This window comes from Equus asinus, chromosome 12 (genome assembly GCF_041296235.1).
Source record: "Equus asinus isolate D_3611 breed Donkey chromosome 12, EquAss-T2T_v2, whole genome shotgun sequence".
Taxonomy (NCBI): domain Eukaryota; kingdom Metazoa; phylum Chordata; class Mammalia; order Perissodactyla; family Equidae; genus Equus; species Equus asinus.
This window is the reverse complement of record NC_091801.1, coordinates 6,405,146-6,429,983: the sequence shown is the minus strand read 5'-3', so window position 1 is coordinate 6,429,983 and position 24,838 is coordinate 6,405,146. Positions and strand designations below refer to the sequence as shown.

At 38.7% G+C, this 24,838-nt stretch overlaps 1 protein-coding gene and 1 long non-coding RNA gene across 2 annotated transcripts in view; one reads left to right on the top strand and one right to left on the bottom strand.

Annotated features, from left to right (window-relative positions):
- LOC123290069 (uncharacterized) overlaps positions 1-19,209 on the top strand; it is a 31,638-nt gene extending 12,429 nt beyond the window's left edge. Inside the window, exons 2-3 of the long non-coding RNA XR_011493097.1 lie at positions 4,569-4,996; positions 7,100-19,209. This is a non-coding gene — a long non-coding RNA (uncharacterized lncRNA). The remainder of the gene's footprint in view (positions 1-4,568; positions 4,997-7,099) is intronic.
- PMP2 (peripheral myelin protein 2) overlaps positions 18,707-24,838 on the bottom strand; it is a 7,374-nt gene continuing 1,242 nt past the window's right edge. Inside the window, exons 2-5 of the mRNA XM_014851010.3 lie at positions 23,523-23,622; positions 21,464-21,636; positions 21,148-21,249; positions 18,707-19,732 (exon numbers count right to left, since the gene is read on the bottom strand). Of these exons, the coding sequence (XP_014706496.3) occupies positions 19,682-19,732; positions 21,148-21,249; positions 21,464-21,636; positions 23,523-23,595 (399 nt within the window). The 5' untranslated portion in view covers positions 23,596-23,622 and the 3' untranslated portion in view covers positions 18,707-19,681. The remainder of the gene's footprint in view (positions 19,733-21,147; positions 21,250-21,463; positions 21,637-23,522; positions 23,623-24,838) is intronic.

Sequence of the window (24,838 nt, the reverse complement as noted above, 5' to 3'; positions counted from 1 at the left end):
ATTTTGCAATGATAACAAGCATGCCCCAAATTTCAGTTGTATAAAAGGGCAAAGGTTTTTACACGTTCCACATGGATCGGCAGGAGATCTTGGGTCTGGGTATTTGCTTAGGGATTCCGACTCCACACCTCATCAAATGCTTCTCAAAGCAGCCAAACGTGCTCCTGGTATTCAGTTTTTAAACCTCTTCCCGAGACCTTGAGTTTATTAAGTCCAGCATTTGCTTCTAATTTATTTCAGGTGAGGAGTTACTAAATGTTTTGCCACTGAAAGGCAGAATGCCATCCTTTAGGCCTGCCATGAACAGTTTCCTCACCAGACACTGCTTGGTTCCTAAACCAACGCTATATATTTCAGTTTGGGGCACCATCCTAATTATATATGGTAATTTCTAGAAACATCAGGTTAGTATGGATTATGCTGTGATAGCAAATAACCTCCCCCCAAAAAAGTTAATGACTTAAAACAATAAAGGATTATTTCTCACTCAAGACACATTCTCTTAAGCATTGCTTGGGCAATTACTCATTACAGCTCCTCGAGGATCCAAGTTCAACAAAATGGAGCCATCACGTCACACATTGTTGATTGTTGATTGCTGCCCCAAAGAGTAAGGGGAATTCCAGGGGGTCTCACACCAGCAATTAAACACACAGCTTGAGACTTCATGTGTTTCTTCTACTCAGAACTCAGGGGCAAGAAAAAGTCACATATCCCCACCAAACAGACTTACTGTGTGACCAGAAAGGGGGAACTTGCAAATATCTGACGAAAAGCACTGATGACCAGCATAAGCTGGTCCCTTCCACTCATAAAATTACACGATGATGTTATTCTTGCCATGGTCCAAGGAACTCTTTGGGTGTCAACCCTAGGCCACAGAAAGATAATCATACATGCATAAAAAAATTTCACATTTAAAGAAATATTCCACGATCCATAAAGTTTGCTCAACTTTCAGCACCGGTGACTGAAGGTATCTAATCATGACTCTAGCAGAAAGCATACTAGCTCTGTCTACACCCAGCTCACGGCTCCCCAGCTACTCCTTCGGTGCCCTGGTTTCTCTGGGACAAAGTAGTCAATTCCAGCAAAGCCTCAAGTCAGGGTTGGAAAAGGACATGGCACTCTCAGTTGGTTCTTGTCCAGTGTGTTGGCCAGCGCTGACAGCAGCGAATTTGTCAGCAGCCAATTTTCCACTTACCTCCGTTCCCAGCAGTTCTGAGGGGATTTCTGAACCAGCAGTCAAGAACAGAGGCATCTTTGTTTGGTGATGGTATAAGGTATTTTAAGCATGTTGATTGATGTTCAAACTGGAAAACACTGTAGCTTCATTGTGCAAAAGTTTCTAAGCCCATATACTGAAGCAAAAGATGGCTGGCACAATGGGTAGCCGGGAACACGCTCCAGTTCTGTCATTCCTTTGTGCTGCACAGCAAGGGAAAGGACATGAGCAGGGAATGAGAGAAAATAAATGTCACACCCTGTGGTTAAATGTGCAAATGGTTATAGTTATAGTTATTAGACTTCAGGTAAAAAAATGAAGATTTTTTTTTCCCCTAACGTAAAACCCACAAGCCCACAGGCAGAATAATGGAGATAATTGCTTTCAGTAGGACAACGTGCAACCTCAGAGTTTGGGGAAAGGAGTGACCGAGCTGTGACAGAATAGTGCTTGACGTGCATGTGGCACTAACTGTGACTCTTTTTTCAGAGTCTTCAGGTTCTTGAAATCTAACAAGTTCCTGACTTATGATTATATCTTGCAGAAGTTTAATCTTCTAGGCTAAAAGTTCTAGAGTCGTTCTGACAGCCTGGCTCTGCAGCCTTTCAGTGGTGGGACCGTGGGCAATTATTTAATCTCCCTGTGCCTCAGTTTCTTCATACATAAACATGTTACCTCATGCAAAGCACTCAGTCCATAGGAAGTCCCTAAACCACATTAGGTTTTGGGTTGAGAAATCATCAGTTTCTGAGGAATATGATATCCAGAGCAATATTACTTCTATATTGTGAGTAAGGAAGGATTCTCAAATGGTTGATTCAGTTAAAGATGTTCTTGGAACAGATAATATGGAAGCATTTTTCCCTGCTCCTCCAGCACTTTCTGCAAAGGTTTGACTTCAAAAGTCTCAAAATACTTCTGTGTTCTGAAACTCAGAAGGTTTGTTCACAAAGACTCGAGTTCAGAATTTAGGTCTCCTGGTGTGTTCTGAAATAACGGAAGTCACCTTTCAATACTTGTCAGTTCATTCTTCTCAACCTTTTTTCAGAGAAAAGAATTTTCTCCTACTGAAGAGTTGCCCCCAACGTTAAAACAACTCCTCGTGATAAAGCCCAAGCTAACTTAGAATGTTATCTTAAACCACTTTCCAGCACGTATAGTCACTCCGTGACTGCATTGGAGCTAGCTCTCATTCATTCCGAGGTGTATTCAGTTATTCTGTGTCCTTGGAAATGCCCACAGATTCCAAGGAGAATAGAAGCCGGGGGGAAAAAAAGCAATTTGAACTTAAAAATCAAACACATTCTTTTATTTGGAATTTTGGAAAAAATACGTATCAGAATTCCCTGTGGACATATTCTAGGTAGGCAAATTGGGACATAGATTTGGCAGCTATAACAACAGTGGCTTAAACAAGATGCACATTTATTTCTCTCTCTTGCTAAAATCCAAGCCATATAGCAGTTTTCCTCCATGAAGACAGCAGGGACTCCGGGTCCCTTCATTTCTTGGCTTCTTTATTTCTGGGTTCTTGCCCTCATCTCTCTGGTACAAAATGGCTTACTACCACGTCCGCATTCCAGACAGCAGGGAAGAGTTGAGAAAAGGGAGGGATGGCACGCCTTTCTTTAATGGTGCCCCTGCTTTAGATAAGGTGGGCCATACTCACTCCCATCCCATTGGTCAGAACTCAGTCATGTGACCACAGGAGCTGGCAAATGTCATCTTTATTCTTGGTGGTCATGTGCCCAACTAAAAATCAATTTCATTACTAGTAGAGGAAAGGAAAGAACAGATGTTAGAGGAGGATGGATAGCTCCCGGTTCAGTAGGAGACAGAGTGCTGGGTGACAGCTCTATGCAACACTGATACTGGCAGCATTTCATAAACTACTCCAGGCTCGTCAATGGACGTGTATTGTGAATTAGACAGAGGAAATCTATTCCTGATGTTCGGTGTAATTTTAATCTGAGGACTTGCCTAATCTGTCTGTGTCTGAACCTCCACAGTTGCAAAGTGGGAGCAGTCACATTAACTACAATAAGGCTTAAGGAATATTTGTTGACTTGACGACTCTTAGATTGGAGTTTTAAAATCACTGAAATATTCTTTAAAATCAACTAAATCCTAAAGTTAGCATTATTTTTTTAAACAGTTGGTTTTTTGTCACTGATTGTAGCCAGGGGTTAAAAGTGAATGTTTCCTTCTTCATCTGCAACTTTATCCTTTGGAGAAAGGTGACCGTTTCCATTTTTAAGTCAGATTTCAGAATCAAGAGGACTATATATTTTTCAAATTCAGGAGCTGTCTCTCAGGCTAAAATGGCCATGTTGAATGATAACCTGTATGTGTAGGAGAAAGAAATTTTGATGAAAAATTTGGGTTTGGTTTAAAGAATGCTAAAGAAAATGGAGTGAGAAAAATTTTAAAGCCTTGATTTTAGGGCTAAACAAATAAGGAAAAGTCAAACATTCATTCATTCATTCATTCATTCAACGTATATGTATTGCGCACCTACTTTGTTCTAAACTAGAGGCTGGATATACAAGGAGAGTAAAGGCAGACAAGATTCCTGCCCTCAAGACTTTCCACGATGTGGGAGGAGATGGGCAATAAACATGGAAATAAAACGTGTAATAGCAGATCATGATAAATGCTATTAAATAAGTAAATGGTATATTCTCATAAAGAATAACAGGGGGCATCTAGTTTAGATAAGGTGGTCAAGAAAGGCCTCTCTAAAAGGGTAACATTCAAGCAGAGACCAAGAGGAGAAGACACCAGACTTGGAGAGAGGAGGGAGAAGAGAATTCCAGACAGAGAGAACAGAGGTCTTGGGCAGAAAATCTGTTGGCTTATTCAGTACAAATAGTAACGTTAACAAGAGGAACCAATATATTTGTTTGCAGCATGATTCTCTGAAAAGTCTCCATGGTTTAGAATTGCGACCCACATCACCTCCTGTTCACTGTAGCTTCCATTATTTTTTATTAGCTAAATAATGGAAATTAAAATGAACCAATCCCAAGTATTAGAGTTTGATGGCCAAGAGAGAATACACCTAGAAGCTGCTAGAATAATGTACTTCAGAAATGTATAGAACAAATTACTGAACTGTAAAGAGCAAAAACAGATCTATAACATGATTGATTTTAAGCTTCTTTAGGTAGACCTGGCTGTTGCCAGTCTTTGAGCGCTTCTAAAACAGACCTCACTTTAATTTTATGGACATGCCGTCTCTCCCATATTTAGCTGGGAATGTGTTTACTTCATAATTGGAAGAATTATCCATTCCTAGTTCTGCTGGATTGAAATAAGATTGTTTTCTCCATCTCGAGTACAGGGCTCTCTTCCAGCTCGAATCCCCAGAGAGCGGTGCATGGTTATATCGGGAAACCCATCGCGCTGAGCACATCGCCATGGCGTCACCTCTTCCGTGCTTTCAATGTGTCCCCTCACAGAACAGATCCTCGAGATATGGTTTGAGAACTTGACCACCCCTTTTGTGTTCTGACCCTTTCTTCTAATATTGAGGAAAACATTTTGAAAATTGTATCAAGGAGGTTTGCTTCCTAAACTCACTCTGCAACTTCCTAAATTGCCAAATCACCTTTCACCCTGAAACGCTTGGAAGGAAAACCTAGAGAGAGTTGATGATGAATCTTGTGTTTTCAGAGACGTTTTCATTCTTTTGTCCTTTAGTGGATGATCTGCTGAAGACTTACATACTGCTTGGAACAGAAGACCTGGGCACAGAGGCTGCGGCCCCTGGTAAGCATCTGACCTTTGACGTGAGCTGCGCGTGCAGCTCCAGTCATGGTGGACCTGCCTCCCAGCACATGAAGACCAGTGACCGAGCCTGGCAAAGGCTTTGGTAGAGAAACTCTTTTCAGAAAAATTTGCCTATCTTTTCCTAGTAAGGAAATCCCAGAGAGTGAAGCTGAAACTTTCCTATTTTGGAAGGGTGATATATAAGCTTTGGAAAAATCAGACAAATGTAGAAATATATATAAAGGAAATATGGCTTTTGCCTAGAAAGAGATATCTTCAGAAAACATGGTGGTCACGTCATATCAGATTGACTGATGTGAAACGTGGACTAGGTGGAAAAGGAGCCAAAAATCTGCGGGAGGACTTACGGTGGGGCTACAGGTGACTGCCTGACTCCAGCTAACCATCGCCCTAAGTTTCCCTGTCAGCAGCACAGAGCGTATCTTTACGAGGATGTCCTATACGCTTTCATGTGCACGGAAATCCCCTGGAAGATCTTGTTAAATGCAGATTCTGACTCAGTAGATCTGGGTGGGGTCTGAGCTTCTGTGTTTCTAAAAGCCCCGAGGGGATGCTCATACTGCTGGTCCCTAGACTACATGTTGAGTACCAATGGATCCAAGAGGATAGAGTAAAGGGAGGGAGTAACACAGGTGAAGGCAGTGATGAAGACAGAGCCTTCCTGTCTGTTCTCCCTTCTTCTGGGTACCGTACTTGTGAAATGAGCGTAACAGGAACTTGTTAAGAAATCTTTCTGCTAATACTGGTAAGTATCTGAACCTGGCTTGCTGTCCTTAATTGAGCGTATTTCATGGGGAGAAAATCTAGTGCAAGAGATACAGAGAAGAAATTGTGCCTAGCTGGGAACAAGCCAGCCCTGCTCATGATCTTCTACCTACATGGGAGCAAACCAGGGAAATTCAGCTTGTAAAAGAAGCAGTCTGCTGTCGGCCAAGTGGGACCCGATCCAGTGATGATAAGATCATTAGCTCCTGTGACCTTAGCCATATTTACAGAGTATTCTCTTGAGACCCTGGGATAACATGTCTTGATTGGACATTGTAAACTAACATCCTTATCATTCACATTTAGAACCAAATGACTTCCTTCTGGCATTTTCACAGCGATTTGGTAGACTGCCATGATATTATGTATTGTTCAGAATAATTTTCCATGTCACTGAGGTTGATTCACATGATTTACAGCTATTTGTGAAAGCTGGCTCTCAAAAGGGAGGGAGAAGGCAAGAAGAAAATAATTTTATGATAAACCACTCCGAACAAAATGCTGATGGTGAAATTCGTAAGATAGTGTAATAATTCTATAGAAGTATCACTATGACATGTAGCTCTTGCTGGACCAATTCAAATGTGCACCTGTTGAACTTTTTTTTTTTTTTTTTTGAGATACAGTGATGTCTTGGCTCTTTCTTGGCTAGCAAAATAACCACTCATGGAAATGTGCTGTTGTGATTTGTAGTAAAGCTAAACAGGCATAAACTTTGTCGAGGCACCATTCTCTGCAATCTGCTGCTTATCTACTCACTGCAGTTGGATAACCAGAATCATGGTTAAAATTGCCTATAGGGGAACATATGGTGAAATATATATTTATGCCAATAACCAATGGGATCCTTTAGATTGCTGTTTTGTATTAAAAAAAGAAGAAAATCAGAAAAGAACTCAGTTTGTTAAGTGAATCTCGACTATATAATGAGAACTCTATCCTGATTCTATACTTCTGTTTCTAAACTTTACAATAAAAGTTTGAAAAATCATTAATATGGTGAACATAAAAAGCCAGAAATACTCAACAGTTTAGTTCTATCATTAACTTCCTATTTCCTTTCAAAAGAATCCTTGAGGCTCTCAGCTGAGTGTGGCTGAAGGGCAAGTCTGTGCGATGGTGCAGTCTCTATTTATACCGATAGTTGTTACTGGCACCCGTATCTGTTTCAAGTTCAATGTCAAGCTTTGTTGTCCTGGAATGATCAGCGTTCATGTACGGGGATTTTTAATGATTGTGACAAATTCTCAGTCTCAGTCTGTGATTGCTCACAGGTCTACCACTGAGCCTTCACTAAGTGTATTTCTCTGGCTTTAGCCATCTGTTCTTGACGGCACAGAACTGAAAAGGGACCCTATGCCTCCAAAAGGCGTCGAGGGATGCCTGCCAACAATTGTTTACCAGCCAGCACGGCCTCTCCCCTGCAATGCTTCACCTGACACCAGGAGCCAGGGACGGAATGTGACAGAAAGAACAATTTCCAAACTGATTACGAGTTGAAGCCTTCATTTCTTCTGCTGTAAGACACAAAGTCTCTGGATAAACCCATTAAACCTCTCACTTGCCCTACCTATGAAGTGTCGCTTTCGTTTCACGGCCACAGTGGAATAGGCTCTAGTGGGAGACCCAGTAGAGGAAACAGTTTATTTTGACTAGTTTTCTTTTTGCCAGAGATTATCTGGTGTTAGTAAAAGTTTTCTGTGATGTCTGTAGAATAAACAAATTAAACAACAAAAAGCTTTTTTCTCAAAGTAAAAATATTTTCATGAAATATCAATAACTAATAGTCACTTGGGAAAAATTTAAAATGCAAAAAATTATGCTTGAGTTCCCCCTAAATTCCATCATCCAGAAATAATCATCATTAACATTTTTGTGAGCACGCTAAAGATATTGCTTTCTTCATATTCTTGGGCAAGTTATTCAACCTTTCACTTTTCCCTCATCTGTAAAATGGGAGCAAAATAGTACCTATCATCTGGGGTTTTTTTGAGATTTACATGAATTAGTATATATATAAAACATATAACCATGCATGACAATAAACAGTTAATAAATGTTTATTAATATAATCAGTCTATATCCCTATTTACAACTAGTATGTATATTATTTCCAAAAATGGGATAAAACTATGCACGTTACCTTGTAACCTGTTTTCACCCAGTAATATGTTCAGGTCATCTTTCCATGTCAGTAAATATAGATCTGTGCCATTATTTTAAATTGCTGCATAATATTCTATTATACAAATGCACTCAAATGTTATAAAACTCTGGCTTTTCCTTGATCTTCCTGACTGGCACATATTTGCAAATTTCCTTAGACTAAGTTCCTAGAATTAGAATAGAAGTTCAAACAATGCAACATTTTTGAAAGTAAGTATTTTTAGGAGCTCAATTTAAGCTATTTAAATAGCTCAGCTTAGCTTAAATTGACTAAAAATGCAGTTTAATAATCATATTTGAATGCAGATGAGAGAAAGCTGGCATTTGACTGTATGTGTGGTGGTCATGAGCACTGGTTTTGAGGAAGCTTCCCTGATTCAAACTCCAGATCCACTGCTAACTAGTTGTATGACCTTGAACAAGATCTTAACCACTCTGGGCCTCAGTTGCTCTATCTATAAAATAGGAATTTTTTAAAAGGACTTACTTTATACATTATTAGGAGAATAAAATAGGATTATGTATACAATGCACTAAGAATCTTGCCTAGCTTATAGTTCAATATTATTATTTAACACTTCTTTTTACACAGGCAAAGTGAAATAGAAAAGTGAGTAATTGTCTACTGAAACTGACCTTTCTGTAACTTAGGAGAAGTGATATAATTTCGGCAGCCTGGGGTTTGTGGGTTCATATCCTGGGTGTGGACCTATGCACTGCTCATCAAGCCATGCTGTGGCAGTGTGCCACATACAAAATAGAGGAAGACTGGCACAGATGTAGCTCAGGGCCAATCTTTCTCACAAAAATAATAATAATAATAATAATAATAATAAATTACAATCCATTTTAAGTTATTTTTCCCCCTCCTTTATTCCATATGTGTTGTTACATTAGTTAAACAAGGAGGCTATTAGACTGAGGTGGTTTTAATGCCTTAGCAGCCTAAGTAGCAAGCTCAAAGCTAAGCCTGTAAATGCCTCAAGCTTAAGAAATTGAGACCTAAGGACAGCCAACCACAAACAGCCAACTCACTTTCCCAAATAAGGCAAACGCTTAAGCTATAGCCAATGAGTAATTTCCTTACTTTGCTTCTGCTTTTTCTCTATAAAAGTCTTTCCCTTAGCTCTTGTTGGAGAACTCCTAATTCTGGTTTGGCACTGTCCAGTTGGAATCTATTTTTGCTCAAATAAACTTAAAATTTTTAATACGCCTCGGTTTCTCTCTTAACAACGTTGATATGGAATCACTGGAGGAAGTGCTTTGATTTGTCGGGCGGTAGGGGACCAAAGCATCTGAGCCAAACAGCTCGGGGACTGCCCCTTCCCAGAACGTTGTGGGTTCTGTCAAGTTATTTGCAATCTAATGGCTTTAAACTCTAAGGCACTAACAAAGAAATCTTTCCTTTGCTCCATCTGATGCTTGAGAGAAGAAATAAAAGAAAATATTATTTTTAAAACACTGAAAAGTACCAGCTAAAACAACTTATTCTGTATTATTCTATAAAAAGGATTTATTTCCTTTCCAGAACCTACCCTATTAATAAAGTATAGTGTCACCAAGGAATGTGCTTAAGGTAAGGCTGCAGGTGTAAGTTTTAATTAAATTCTTTTTTAAAAATTTAAAATATATCTTGATATTGGTTCAGCCTGCTTTTTCAGACCTTCTCTGTTAATGTCTTTTACTAATCATGTAAATTATTTCAAAAAGAAAAATTAGAATTTGACCTTTGTACTTAAGTGGCTTCCCAGACCAAGGTAATTTGGTAAAAACAAAAAAGACCCATACTGACCTCATAAGGGTTTCTACTTTGCCAAAAAACGGGAACGGCCAGATGCCCTCTTCTATCACAGGAAGATTTCCCACGTCCTCAGAGAGCCCTGACCTTGTCAGATCTGTCTGGTCATGATTGTCAATGAGACCGCTGACGAACCAGGTGAGAGATGATTGTCAGCGTGAAGATGTCACGGACTAGTTGCCCTGAGGAACTCAAGGGTGGGTTTGGAAGCATTTAACTGTTTTGCCAAATGGTTTTTCCTTTTGTTATGTTAAGGAATGCCATCACCAACCACCCTGAACCAGACCAAGCCTCACTATGAGAGCTACGCCTGTGACCTCTGCCTTATTTTTAGTGGTAAGATCTCTCCAGGAAGGAGCTTAGGCCTTATTATGGTAACCTGCAGTGTGTGTGGAAGGATGTTTTCCAACTGAGCCCGCTCGAGCTAATACCACCTCTCCCTTTTGAATATTCATTCCCCATCGCAAATAAGTGTCCCTGCTTCCCTTTTTTCGAGGACGCCATGACTCTGGAAATGATTCCTGGTGGTCTCCTATTTGCCGCAAATGGACTTTACTTTGTGAGACAACTTCTTCTGCTGGAGGGTCTGACTTAACTTGACAGGAGGCGAATCCACTTTGGTTTCAGTAACAAAGACTCTCCAGCATCCTGTCTCTGAGCACAAGGGCAGGGCAGGTAATTTGCCCTCATATCAGGCCCTGCTGGACCACACAGCAGTCATAAGAGAAACGTTGGTTTAGATTGTGTTATGAATGTCCAGGCTCTAGAAATGCCAATGATCCACCCTCGAAGGAGTCTTCTTTGCCCTTCAGGTTTAATTCTTAACGAAGGAGAGTGGATGACGTAACACAGGGCCGCTCAACGTTTATGCTTAAGAGACCATATCAGCTACCTTTCTGAAACCTATCCTCAAAGAACAACATAAAACTCATTCACAGTCTACTTTTTGCTCTCCATTAGCCTCCCTCCATGTGTTCCTGTCCTCCACTCTCTTCTGGCCTCCCACTCGCTGAGGAGCTTCTGAGTTCCCTGAAGGCTGGGCCTTTTCTCATTCATCTTTCTTCAGCAGTCGTGTTTGTTGAATGAATGACTCTGTCCTTTGAATTTAGATTGTGATTTTCTGAGCAGGGTACTTGCTTAAGGTGGTGCCTAACATATTGCTGTTGTTAAGAATTACCGTCTAGAAATAATGTGTTGTTTTGCTGTATTCACTGGGATCAAGAAAGCTGGGTGGGGAAATTGTTTGGTGTTCCTGTGGCTTGTGAAGCATCCTTTTACTTTCTGGAGTAAATGCTGCAAATAGTGATAGACCTAGTTGAATATTTGATGATAATACCTTTGTTCTACTTGCCCCAGGAAGGAGAGACTTTTTCATCAGGATATATTTCTGGTCCTTTCTGTTTACCGGGGAGTTATGTCATTGTTTACCTGGGAATTATTTCAAATATCTTCTCTCCGTTTCTCACCCACTGCTTACGAATGAGCAGAGAGTTTTCACCCAAAGAAGGCAAAGACGCTTCAGTTTAAACATTTGCCCACTATGGAATGGTCTTCCTAAAACTAATCTCATACATCTACCAGCTGAATCAGCAAAACAAATATAAATCAGCAAAAGACTGTGGATCTCTGACGAATCCTGCAGGAGTTCTAGATTCAGTGAGCCATAAACCTAGGTCATAGATACGCAAGGAACTGAGAGAGGTTCCCTTCTATGCTTTTCTGAATATTTCCTGCATCCTCTCCACCCAAATGTGTCTGCCCTCATATCAGCCATTCAAAAACCTAAAATTAACTTGAATTCTACGCAAGATAAATACAGAGTGTGCAGCTGGGAGTGGTAGATCTAATCTATACTCCATGTTGCAAGCAGATAAATCTTAATCACATTACTAATTCATGGACTTCCCTGACTTTTTCTAGATAAGAAAATTCCTTGGCTTTCCTATAGACTCAGGAATGTGACAGGAATCCTGCTACGTCAGGTATTTGACCATCCCTGGGTTATGCATGTCACTTACCAGAAAAGCAGAAGCAGACAGACTTCCTGTTTATAGTTTAACATTCCAGACCTCAACATGTCAAGAGGAAAGAAGGGAAAGTTGTATGTGATGGCATATTATAGTGGCCAAAAATAATCACATTGTTCATTGTCTGTGAAATTCTGAGAAAAAGAATTTACCTCGACTCACCTGGGTGAAATCCATCCGTTTGTTTCCAAACTCCGCATTGGATGGGGCCTTGGTGTGTAGGATACTGTGGTCAACAGGTGAAGTGGTATACATTCCCACATTCATTTACTTAGCGAACATTTACAAAGACTTTTCTGGGAATCAATCACAGTGGGCTGGAAATTTTTTTAATTAAAAAATTTTTAATTTAAAATTTCTTCAATTGAGCTCTCAGTCTCGAGTTAGAGATGCCAATACATTGTTATATTGCAGTGGTAACGCAGTGGAGGGAGTTACCAAATTCTCCTCCTCGGAGGCAGGTTAGAGAAGTCAGTATGGGATTGATGTCTCTTGAAGGATGACAAGGAATCTATTGGATGGGAGATAGGATTGGATGGAGAATATAACTATATAAATATAATATATATAAATTTATATTATAATATAAAATAAATATAAAATGATTATTTGTGTGCATGGAACTTCTGGAAGTTGGGGAGCAGGCAGTTATTAAAATACAAAAGCTTGTGACTATAATAAGGTTATTTCAATATTCAATAGCCAATTCTATTAGATATGATATAGAATTTAGAAATAATTGAGATCTTAGAGATCATCCAGTTGGGCTCCCTCTTTTAAAGGTGGAGAAAGTGGAGTTATGTGATGGTAAATGAGTTACATGAGGTCTCCCAGCTGTGGGGCTAGAGAACCAGGATCCAAGTGCATGACTTCAGAGGCTGAATAACACTCTAGTTAACAGCATCTTATCTATTTCCCTCTATTGGTGGGATGAATCAAGACTGTAATATGTTTGACTCTATTCACTCTATTTTTTTTAATAATTAATCATTCAGGAGCCTGGTAAACAGAAAAGTTTGTATGGGGTTGGAGCATCACACAAAAACAAACAAACAAAACAAACCCCAAACAAAAAACCTATATGATGAAAAGAAAGATTCATATTTATGTGTTCATAGACATAATCATTATTATATTTTATGTATGAAAAATGCTTTACACTTTACAAAGTGCTTTCACATGCATCATATCATGAACCGTCTGGGGTAGCCATTACTGCCTCCGTTGTACAAATTAGGAAATTGCAAGTTAGAGTTTGTGACACAATGTCACACAGGTAATAAGTGGCTGTAATTACGAAGACAAAAAAACAACAAATGTTAGAGAGGATGTGGAGAAAAGGGAACCCTCATACACTGCTGGTGGAATGCAAACTGGTGCAGCCACCATGGAAAACAGTATGGAGATTCCTCAAAAAACTAAAAATAGAAATAGCATATGACCCAGCTATCCCGCTACTGGGTATCTATCCAAACAACTTGAAATCAAGAATCCAAAGTAACATATGCACCCCTATGTTCGTTGCAGCACTATTCACAATAGCCAAGACATGGTAACAATCCAAGTGCCCATCGACCAATGATTGGATAAAGAAGATGTGGTATATATATATTCAATGGAATACCACTCAGCCATAACAAAAGACAAATTCATCCCATTTGCAGCATGGTTGGGCCTGTAGGGTATTGTGCTAAGGGAAATAAGCCAAACTGAGAAGGACAAATACCATATGATTTCACTCGTATGTGGAGTATGAACAAACACATGGACAAAGAAAAGAGTTCAGTGGTTACCAGGAGAAGGGGGGCGGGGGGTGGGCACAGGAGGTGAAGGGGAGCACTTATGTGGTGATGGACAAGAAATAATGTCCAACTGAAATTTCACAATGATGTAAACTATTATGAATCTCAATTTAAAAAAAAAAAGCCGGGGTTCAAATCCATATTTCCCCACTACCCTTGTGGGTTTCTTGCTATTATATTTATATTAAATTTATATTCCCCATCCCATCCTGTGCATACTCCCTAATACATGAAATAGGCAATAGATGCCCAGCACCTTCCCACGTCAGTCAGGAATTCAATCAGTAGTTGCTGCAAACTAGCACTTTTCTTGGAAAGATTTCATGGACACGAAGTGGCTTAGGATGTGTCCTCACCTTCAACAGCACACAATCTAGCTGAGGGAGATGGTGCTGCAATGAATACAATGTGGCATATTACAAGACAGGTTTTAATACAAATCTAAATTCGCGCTGGCTGTCAGCACAGTAAGTATTCCCCAACTGCCAAATTACATTGAGGAAACACAAGCCCACTGATGATTTATTTTGGAAATCCTAAAACTGAACTCTCTTGTCAACTCACTCTACATTATTTAACTTATTTAATGCAACTTACATGCAATAATGATGCATTAATAATCTGAAAAAAATGCAATTATAGAAGATCAAGAATAATAGTATTGTAATGCCAAATGCAAGACTGTGCAAAAATTCATGTCCATCTGAGATTCCAACGAGGGAATGATATTATTTGGTCTTCTAATGGGATGTGAAACTTAGACTTGTCACAGATCTAGTTTTCAAAACCCTTTAGCTGTAGAAACATCAATCCTTGGAGCTACTGGGATATTTGCTTTGTAACACCAGACCAATTAAAATCATTGCACAACAGTCAGTTAGCTAAATGGGCGATCTTACATTTCAAAGATAGTGCCAAAATCCCGATGCCTATAACTGGGACCTAAAAATTTTGCATTCCAACACTGATTTTTTTTTAATACATAGCAAAATGTAGGAAATGCTATTTCAAAACTTAGTCCCATGCTACATTTTTTGAGTAATTTGAACTTACTTTCTAAATTCTCCTGAAAGATGATTTATATTTTGCAGAGGTTTAGCATTATTTTGTAGCTTTGTTTTTCCTGTTGATCCACATTTTGCTGTTTTTAAACCTTCGCTTTTCCATATGTCATGGATAATGGCCACTTGTGTCACCTCCTGGGGAAATAACAAAGATAAGAGGTAAACACTTACTTCCCTAACACAGGACTTGATTACATCTGTGTTGATTTTATGGTAGTATTTTGACTGCCCACTGTTACTTAGTGTGACGTTGGAGACATTTGGTACCCCTGACTTTGATGACCTTCCACTCCATTTTCATTGACATCAAATGAAAATACCCCGCATTAAATTTCTAACTTTGGAAGACTTTGGCACAATGGGTTCTCAAACTGGCCACACACTGGAATCACATGGGGTTGTTTTAAGAAAAATACTGAGAACCCAGTCTCATCCATCACCCATAGCGTAGACTCAATGGGTCTGTGGTACAATCTTGCTATTGGGATGTTTAAAAACTTGCAGATGATTTTAATGTACAGCTGTATTTGGAGAGGTACAACCTGGTTTAGAAGAAATCGTCCTAAAAGCTAAACAGGAGTGACTTTTTAAGAACTTGCAAAGGAAGTCTTTAGTCCAAAATTAGAAATATTATGGTCAACATGAAGCTAAGATTCTCATTGATAAAATCCAAGAATGATGCTACCTCTAGTCAGTGGTGTGCCAACAAGTGTTTACAACCAGCTCCTCAAGAACCAAAGCCCTAATTGGTTGTGTTTTGACCTCTGGTGGTGTAAATTCTTCTATCATGGCTGATTTTAAGCTACCAATTGTTTAACAACCGGTTTGCTAAATTCCTGAAAATCTCTCAGCACTTAGGAGACCATTTGAGGCAATTCCAGCCCCAATCGCTGTCTAACTGAGATCAGGTAAGTTGCTCATCCTTTGGGGAGTAGACGTATTTCTTAAGACCTTATTTGTGTTAGAGTAGATAATCACCAATTGCCATTTTTAGAAGTTGCTTAGATTAGCAGAGTTATGTAGCAATGGTTGTTGGCTTTCCTACGGATTCCTCTTCGTAGATTTCTCAATTGTTTTTATCTTTGTGTAACTAACATTCTTAATAAATTTAGTCACTTGGTGGCAAATCAACATCAACAGCTCTGAGATCTTATAAAGGTCTGTTTTGAGGCATAAAAATGATCTATTTGAATATCATGTATATTATTAAATAAAGAATAATAACAAAAGACACTTGTATAATGCTTTTCCTGTGCCAGGCACTGTTCTAAGTCCTTCACATATACAAACTTAGTTATCCTTTACAACTCTTTAAGGTATGTTCCATCATCTCCATTTTTACGGATAAAGGAACTGAGGGGCAAAGAGGAGAAGTAACCCACTTGCCCAATGACACACAGCTAGTAAGTAGCGAATTGGAATTTGAACTGGGCAGTCTGACTGCTCTTAACGACCACGTTACATCGAAAAGATCTGCAGAATCAAAGTTATTTTCTGAGACTATTTTTGAATACTGTGGAACTCCAGCTCCCCCCTTACCCCTACCCTCTTCTGCTTGCTTGAAAATCTTTTTCAAATCTAGCAACGTGTGTCCCCTGTCTAAATGATTGTTTGGTTCCTCATTATCAGTGTGGTTCCACTTTTCCTGTTGTGAAAACAAAAAGGACCCACGATTTTTGTAAAGCAATTATATTGATTGAGGAATACATTTTATAGCAAGTCATGTGACCACAAACTTTTAAAAATAGCACCACAGTTTTTAAACTCTCCTTTTTGTGGGTTTACCTGGGGAGCCAAAAAATAAATAGAAAACCACACCTCAGTTATGACGCCCCCCAGACATGTGTTGACTGAATGCCCACAGTGAGAGAAGGACTTGACCAGGGCAGCTTTTTAAAAAACCTTTATTTGGAATAACTTCAACCTTGCAGAAAAGTTGCAAGAATCAGATTAATTCAAATAAGACACATGTAGCTTTTCCCAGGATTCATCTATTATTAAATTTTACCCCATTTGCTTTTTCCATTGCTGTCTTTATGTATGTACGTAATGTGTGTAACATACACACACACACACACACAGACACACAGAATACTTTTTTCTGAATTTTTTGAGAGTACAATGCATTCGTTATGGCCCATTACCCCAAAATACCTCAGTGGATATTTCCAAAGAATAGGGAGATTCTCTTACATAATTACAGTATATTTCTAATCTAATTTACCATGTCTATTTCAATTTGCCAATTAACCTAATATCGTCCTCCGGAGCATTTATTTTACCTCTATAACAAGATCTCATCTAGGATCACTTACTGTATTTAGTTGTCATGTATTTTTAGTATAATTTAATCTGGAACGTTTCCACAGAGCCTTCCTTTGTCTTCTATGACATTGACATTTTTGAAGAATTCAAGCAACACTCCCTCCCGTTTTTTAATAGAACATTCCTCATTTGGAATTTGGTGTTTCCTCATGATTAGATCCAGATATGGATTCCAGGCCAGATGACTACACAAGTGATGTCGCTTCCTTTTCAGAGTATCACATTTGAAGGCGCGTGTTGCTCATCCACCCTTCATGGGTCAGGTTAATTTTGATTACTCAGTCAAGAGATGGTTCAATTTTTCCACTGCATAGTTACTATTTTTTCACTTGTAAGTAATGAAAGGGTTCAGGACAGGCCTCCCCAGGATGTGCCACTTTGGCATGTGGATTATTTTGAGCTAAAGGCAATCGAGACCCTGTGGGCTCACGAGGATCTTTTACCTCTCCGCTAAATCATTTAAATTGGGGCCCTGCCCATAATGAGAGTTATTACCAGAAATAAATTTGAATGACCTATCTGTATGGCAGGGCAGGCCTCTAATTACTGCACATCTGCTCTTCTTATTGCCCTGTCCTGAGAGTTACCCTCCTGTTCTCTGAAGCCCCTGGTCCCTATCCCATTGCTTGGCTCGAGATGGCATGTATACTTCATTTTACCTTTCTATCTTCAAACCTCTCATGTGTGTGGGGTCCCCTTATGTATCAAATTAACTCTGTTTTTCTCCTATTACTCTGTCTCATGTCTATTTGATTATTAGACCAGACGAAAGAACCTTTGAACAGTAGAGGAAAAGTCTTCCTCCTCAACAATAATAAGCAATCTGGGAGGAGATATTTAAGACGAACTAATAACCTGCTCCTAGCTTTAGCATCCATTGATCATTCTTGACTGAGCCAATATTTACTGTGATGGTTAAAAAATGATGATTTTCCAATTTCAGCACTCCTTCCACACTTACCAGTCAGTCCATGGCGTTCTATTGTGAAGAAGATACATCCTTCTCCCTTCTCTCTTTCTCGGTCATCATCATCATGGATTTATGCATTCTTACTTTCCCCCCTAATAGTTTATAATTTGCTATTTTTCTTAATTATTTTCCTTCTCAAATTGTTCCAGATTTGGCCAATGGGAGCACCTTCAAGTTGGCTCTCATATTTCGGTGATGTGCCTCTTTTATTTTTTTTGAACACTTTCTTACTTTCTGGTATGATGAGATGTTTCAGTCTCATCTCGTACTTACCCTGCCTTCACATTGGAATCAGCCATTTCTCCAAAGAACCCTCATTCCTTTCAACGGGGAATGATATTAGACACCCAGATCTGGGTGGTAGATGTACTCATTCCTATTGAGGTATCTTTGCAGCTAAGCTCTTTGGGCAGATAGAGCTAGGAAATATATGCATGTATATACACATATACATACACACAAATACATATATATACACACATAAATACATGCAGGTATGCATGTGCAGTTATACACACACACACATGCCTTAGAAACCACGGGTTTATATCTATTCCAATCCATTCTCACATGGTTCTTTCTTGCCTTCCCTCATTCCATATTTCCACAGTGAAAATCCTGGCTCCTAACAACATCAACACATCTGAAATAGTTTCACTATTGCTTAGGCACAGTGGTCCCCTATTCCTGCCTGTCAAAAATCAACTGGACCCAATAATTCCATGCCTCGTTATTTATCCAAAAGAAAGAAACTCGTGTATCCACAATAACCTTGTACAAGAATTTTTATAGCAGCTTTATTCATAGTAGCCAAAAATTGGAAACAGCCCAGTTGTCTTAAGAGAATGGGTAAATAAACTGTGATATATTCATGCAATGGAATACTGCTCAGCAATAAAAAGGAACAAATTACTGCTGCATGCAACAACACGGGTGAATCTCAAAAACATCATGCTGAGGTTTAAAAGCCAGACTGAAAAGAACACAGAATGTATGATTCCATTTCTATGAAGTTTGAGAACAGGCAAAACTAACCTGTGGTGATAGAAACCAAATCACCATTTGCTTTGGTTGGAGGTAGGACACGGCCGGACATTGGCTGAGAAGGAGCAGAGAAAGCATTCTGGGATTAAGGAAATGTACTGTATCTCGATCAGGATGTGAATTCTATGGGTGAAGGCGTTTGTCATAATGGATTAAAGGAACTCTACCTTTGATATCGGTGAATTTCACCGTCTGTAAATTAGCTGTCAATTTAAAAAGAATTGGCTGGAGTATAGTACAGGCTGCACCTTTTAGTTGAAACTAGAACTCGTCATTTTAAACCAGCTCCTTCTTCTAGATTGCCTCATTCGGATCCCCCTCCCTCCTATTCTCCTGGCCCCTGAAAGCATTTGAGGTCAATATATTTACTTCCTTCTACTGTCTTCTGACTTCCTTTTACTGTCATTTCAAATATACAAAGTACGACATAGGTTAGAATTTCGCAGATAATTAAACGACATTATCAACTATTGAGGACTGGCCAATATACATACTTTAATATAGTAAAGATGTGCATGCAAATTGAAAATGTTTAAATAACACTGAATTTTAGCTTAATCCTCAGTTTAGGCCTTTGCCTATCGGATCTATTAAGACAAAAGCAAAAACAGACAAGCAAACTGCAGTATGTAGTGAGGCCTTGGCACGGAAACAATTGACTTCCAACATCAAATGGTCAAATACCACTTCAGTGAGGATCTTCTCAGACCTTCTCATAAACCCTGGTACAAACCACGTCCTTCATCTTACATTCCTTAAAAAAAAAGAGAGAGAGAGATTAATTGAACATCTAAAACTCTAATTAGGGGACAGCAAATTTGTAATATTAACGGAAATTAAAAGCGAACTCATAAGATTAAATTTAGAAAGGAATAAAATATCAGTGTGTCAGTTTCCAGTAGTACAGAACCACGACCGTTAAAATAGGAGAAATGGTTTTAAAGTTGATCTATGTTACAGCAGAAGAATTTTTTCAAGTGGCCAGTTTTAATTTGCATGCATTTAAATCTACTAAAACAGTGGTTTTCAAAACTATCTGTGCCTTTGCATTACCTGGGGAACATTTAAAAATAATGATGGCCCCTCCTCCCCCAAGAGATGTGCATTCAATTGATCTGTGTTGGGGCCCCCACAGGGGGACTTAATCTTCCTGTAAATTTATTGTGCAGCTAAGGATAAGAACCTCTGAACTAAAGGGAAGAAACACTTAAAATGTTATATGAATCTGTTTATATTCCATGTACGTGTTTAATTAGTAAGCACGGAACTTAATACTTTAAAAAAATCATTGTAGGTCATCTCATGTAGCTTTGGTCATCACTCGTATCTGCTGGCTAGAAGAGGTCTCCAATTTGCCAAACCTGAATTATTGACATTGTTTAGTCTAAGTTAGTATAGATTCTTGAAAGCAAAATGCTTATAGATCTACAAATACTCTACACTTGAGCCTTTTAGGGTTTGTTTTGCTTTTATTTTATTTTTCTGAATCAAATGGGATTTTTATTACATTCAGTTTTTTTGACGTATTAAGGCTCATTCACGTCCTTAAATATTGTTTGGAAACTTGATTTTAATTGCTATACAATATTCAAATATGAATATACCATACCTTATTTATTATCATTTTTTTTTTTACTGAGGAAGATTCACCCTGAGCTAGCATCTGCTGCCAATCTCCCTCTTTTTGTATGAGGGTTGCTGCCATAGCACAGCCACTGACAGACAGGCGGTGTAAGTCTGTGCTGGGGAACCAAATGTGGGCTGCCAAAGCGGAGTGCACTGAGCTTAACCACTAGGCCACTGGGGCCGGCCTTCTTATTTTTTTAATTATCCTTTGTTTTGGGTATTGAATTGCTTTTAAAACTTAGATTTGCTTTTCTTTTTGTGAATCCAAACTAGTGAGATTTATTCATACTTTCTTTATTATCATTTTTAGGAGTGGTGATTTCCCAAAATAACAAATAGGCTTTGTTATTTCCAAAATCTTGGACCTATACTTGAAGATGAGTCCTTATGGTTTAAGTATCATCCAGGCATTAACTTTGACTTTATTCTTAGCCATTCTGACCCATTTGTATTCCAAATAAAAAAGAATATTTTGAAAATAATATAACCAATTTCTCTATTTGAGTAGCACTATTACTGTAGCTGAAGTGAAAATACTCTTACCACTACCATTTTCCCATCCACCAACTTTCTCTTTATTGTTGTCTCGTTGCCATCCCATTTCTGCACTTGATTCAGTGAACCTCTTGCCAAGGTTACAGTGCTCTGGAAAGAAAAGTTCACAGAATTGACTTGCTTGGGCTTTGGTTGACTAAAGAAGCAGTTCATTCAATATTGAGTTGTTTTCATAATGCATGTCTTATGAGGCACATTCATTTTCAACAGAATGGAGTAGTTCACCGCTTTGAACACTAACAGGACTAAGCCTCTCTCTCAAGTGGTAGACTGAGCCACCTTGAAGAGAAACAGTGAAGTTTACCTTGGCTTTCCTATTGTCAGCTGTGGTTTCTTCAAATTCTCGGCCTAGCTTGAAGGAGATCTCTGTATTTTTGAAGGCACTTTCAGTTCTTATAGTTATAACATCTCCTTTCTTGCTGATGATCACAGTGGGTTTGGCCAAATTTCCCAGTTTTCTGGTGGCTAACCCCACACCTGAAAATCAAGATGGTGGTAGAATTATGTTGCCCAAAAGACCTTACCTAGAGAGGCTCTGGGTGGCCACAGTCTCTGCTCAGTTGCGCCTCAGGTGTGCAGATGGCAGGTAGCGTCACTTACCACTAACGACCTAATGGAAATTAGGTTTCACCACCTAATGGAAATACATGTCCATGGACTCAAATATTTTAGGTTTTGTTATTACGAAAGTAATGTCTGTGGATTTTATAGATAAAACTGTTCAGACTAAAGAGTGCACGTCATCCACTTTTACCACATCCAATCTCACACTCCATTGAAAATCACTAAAGTTTTGTATGGATTTTTCTAGACATTTTAGTTTGTATATATAGATATTATAGGTTATTTAAATGTCTATGACAGATACTCACTGTTTCATATTTTTTTCCTCAGTAATATAGTATGGATATAGAAAATAACTCCCCCCATATCCTTGATAGAATCTCATTTCTGAAATTTTGTTGTGGCTCCTAAGTATAGCTAGTAGGAAAAAACCATCCATTGCCCTTCAAGATCTCTCCAATTACAGATGATCATAGATAAATAAAATGACTTTTAAAAAAATTTATGCATTTGAAAAACAAAATTAGACTCAAGTTTTATTACTATTACTACCCAAGACTAAGAAAATGTATCAGTTTTGTGTGTGTGTGTGTATATATATATGTATATTAAATAAGAAGTGAAGAGTCAGTGCTAATAAAGAATTGTGAACTCTATTCTTCCTCCTGATTCTGATTAATCTTGTGTTATTGTATATGATTTAGGACAATGTGTTTCAAACTAAATTATAATCTCTGCAGAGAGCCTGAGAATTTGCCAACCCCCAGGTCTTTTTACGCACTTTAAAATTTGAAAATGACAGACCCAGGGAGTCTTTCATTGAGATTTTGTTATATTTTGCTTCTTCCTCAGCTGTAAAGTCCATAAATCTAACCAATCTCATAGTATGGATTTATCCCCATAAATTCTCATAGTTTTCTAGGCAACATGACATGATTTTGTTCATTTTATCTAAAAATAGAACTTTTCTCACAAGCTTTCTGAACAAGTGAGTAAAGCTACAGGCACTCTGACTAGCGTGGCAACCTGAGGTCATTGGCATCACTCTCTATTATACAAATCTGGAAATTTCCAGACTCTTCACACCTGTTTTGCTCATATCTACGGAACATTCTCTAAAATAGTATAAAATAAAGTTGATGTAATTAATGACTGGGCTTTCCATCTTCATCCACTGCTCCAACTCCAGAAACGCCTGATGTTAGTGTCACTGACTTGAATTCACTGACACAAACCAGTTCTTTTTCTCTGTGTAACTTCCCCAGACTGTGAACATCCTCATTTATGAAGCATTTACTTTTTAAAAACTGTCTACATAATTATGTAATAACAGATAGCCTAGAGGTCTAGAGAGAAAACATCTGGTTTAGCTAACTATCAAAATTTTAAATTGAGGTTTTCTATTAACTTTAGTAAATTCAACTCTTTATTTCATGAGCACTTTAGTTGTTACAAAACTAGCTCTCAGGAAAGTCAGAGAATGGATGGACTGAGCTTCTAAGATTTCTTTCCTCCAGGTCTGAAACCAAAGCTCTATTGATATGAAACTGCTTTTAAAATTGGTGGGAGTTCCATGCATTTAACCAACTCTCCTTTAGGTTAAAATATATTAAAATTGCCATGAATAAAATGCAAATAAACTCTCTGAATGACACAACCGAAGATTAATTCTAGAAGAGGATTGTACTTTAGCCTGTGCAAATTTTCCCAGACTCCTGGAAAAAGAGTTAGAAGGAAATAGGCATGCAGCTTTCTCAAAAAGGATCTTCTCAACCCAAACATCAAAGAACATTTCTTACCCAGAGCTTTCATGTAGTCATCAAAGTTCTCACTGGAGACAAGTTTCCAGGTGCCCAGGAATCTGTTGCTCATTGTGATGGGTGAGAATTCAACAGAGTTCTAGGTGAGATACAGAAGACAAATGAGATGCTGAAGCCTCAGAAGATTCTTTTCAAAGATGTCCGAAGCATGTGACTCTCACAGAGACCCAATGGAGAAAAGCAGTGTCAGGACTGGGCAATGAATGGCTCTTCAATCATCCATTAGGACAAAAGAAAACTTCACATAATGTTTCCTTTAGTCTCCAAAAATTTTTATAGAAATCAATGAGAGCGCTATTTAAAAACCTTCTGGTCAATCTTAAATTTTTAAGAAGTACTTAGGTCCTTAATGCTTTGGAAGATTCCTTAAATTAAGTCCTATACTGAACTAAATTATATAAGCACGAATGAAGGAATATGCGTGTGTGTGAGTGTGTGTGTGTGTGTTTAGGCATCTCGGTCACCCTCAGTCCTGAGTCTGCACAATTAAGAATTCTTACTGAAAGAAAAAAGAGAGGAAAATGTCCATGAGTATTGTGATCACCGCCTCAAATATGTTGTGGGAGAGAAATGCAGGGGAGCAGTGTGAGGAAGTATTCATAGGTAAGGGAGGCTTGGCATAGTTCACATATCCCAGGCAGGCAGAGTAGGCAGACAATACAGTCAGTCTATTACAACAGAGCACAGAAATTGTATTCATGGGATGGACAAGAAATAGAACTATAGCACGCTCTTTGACCACAGCAAAGATTTCTAGCTAAAAAAAACCTTACGTCCAAATTAAGCAGGTTCTTAGTTAATACAACTTTGAGTTTAAGTCCTTTAAAGCAAATCTACAGTTTTATAAAGAGAAAGAATGTTCTATGATAATAACACTAATGTATATTGAGATCTCACGATGAACCAGTCACAGTGCTAAGTGCTTAATATGGATTATTCCATTTAATCCTTCCAACAATTCCAAGAGTTCGGCGCTATTATTATACCCATTTGCCAAAGAGAAGGCTGGAGCTTGGGGGAGATTAGGTAACTTGCTCCCAAAACTCGAATAAGGAGAGGTAGGATTTGAACCTGGCATTGTTCCCCCATAGCTAACTCTGGTTGGTTATCTTACACTGCTCCTGCTATGCCACATGTGCACAGAGGCCCTGGCTGAAGGTCAGGCAATACTAACATCCCCATGACTGGATAGAGACAGTCATTCTCTGCTTCAAGGTCAAGAGAGGTGAAAATCCAGAGATGAGACATCCAGAGCTACTCCAGTACATCAGGGCCCAGCCTTTGACCAGGGGGAA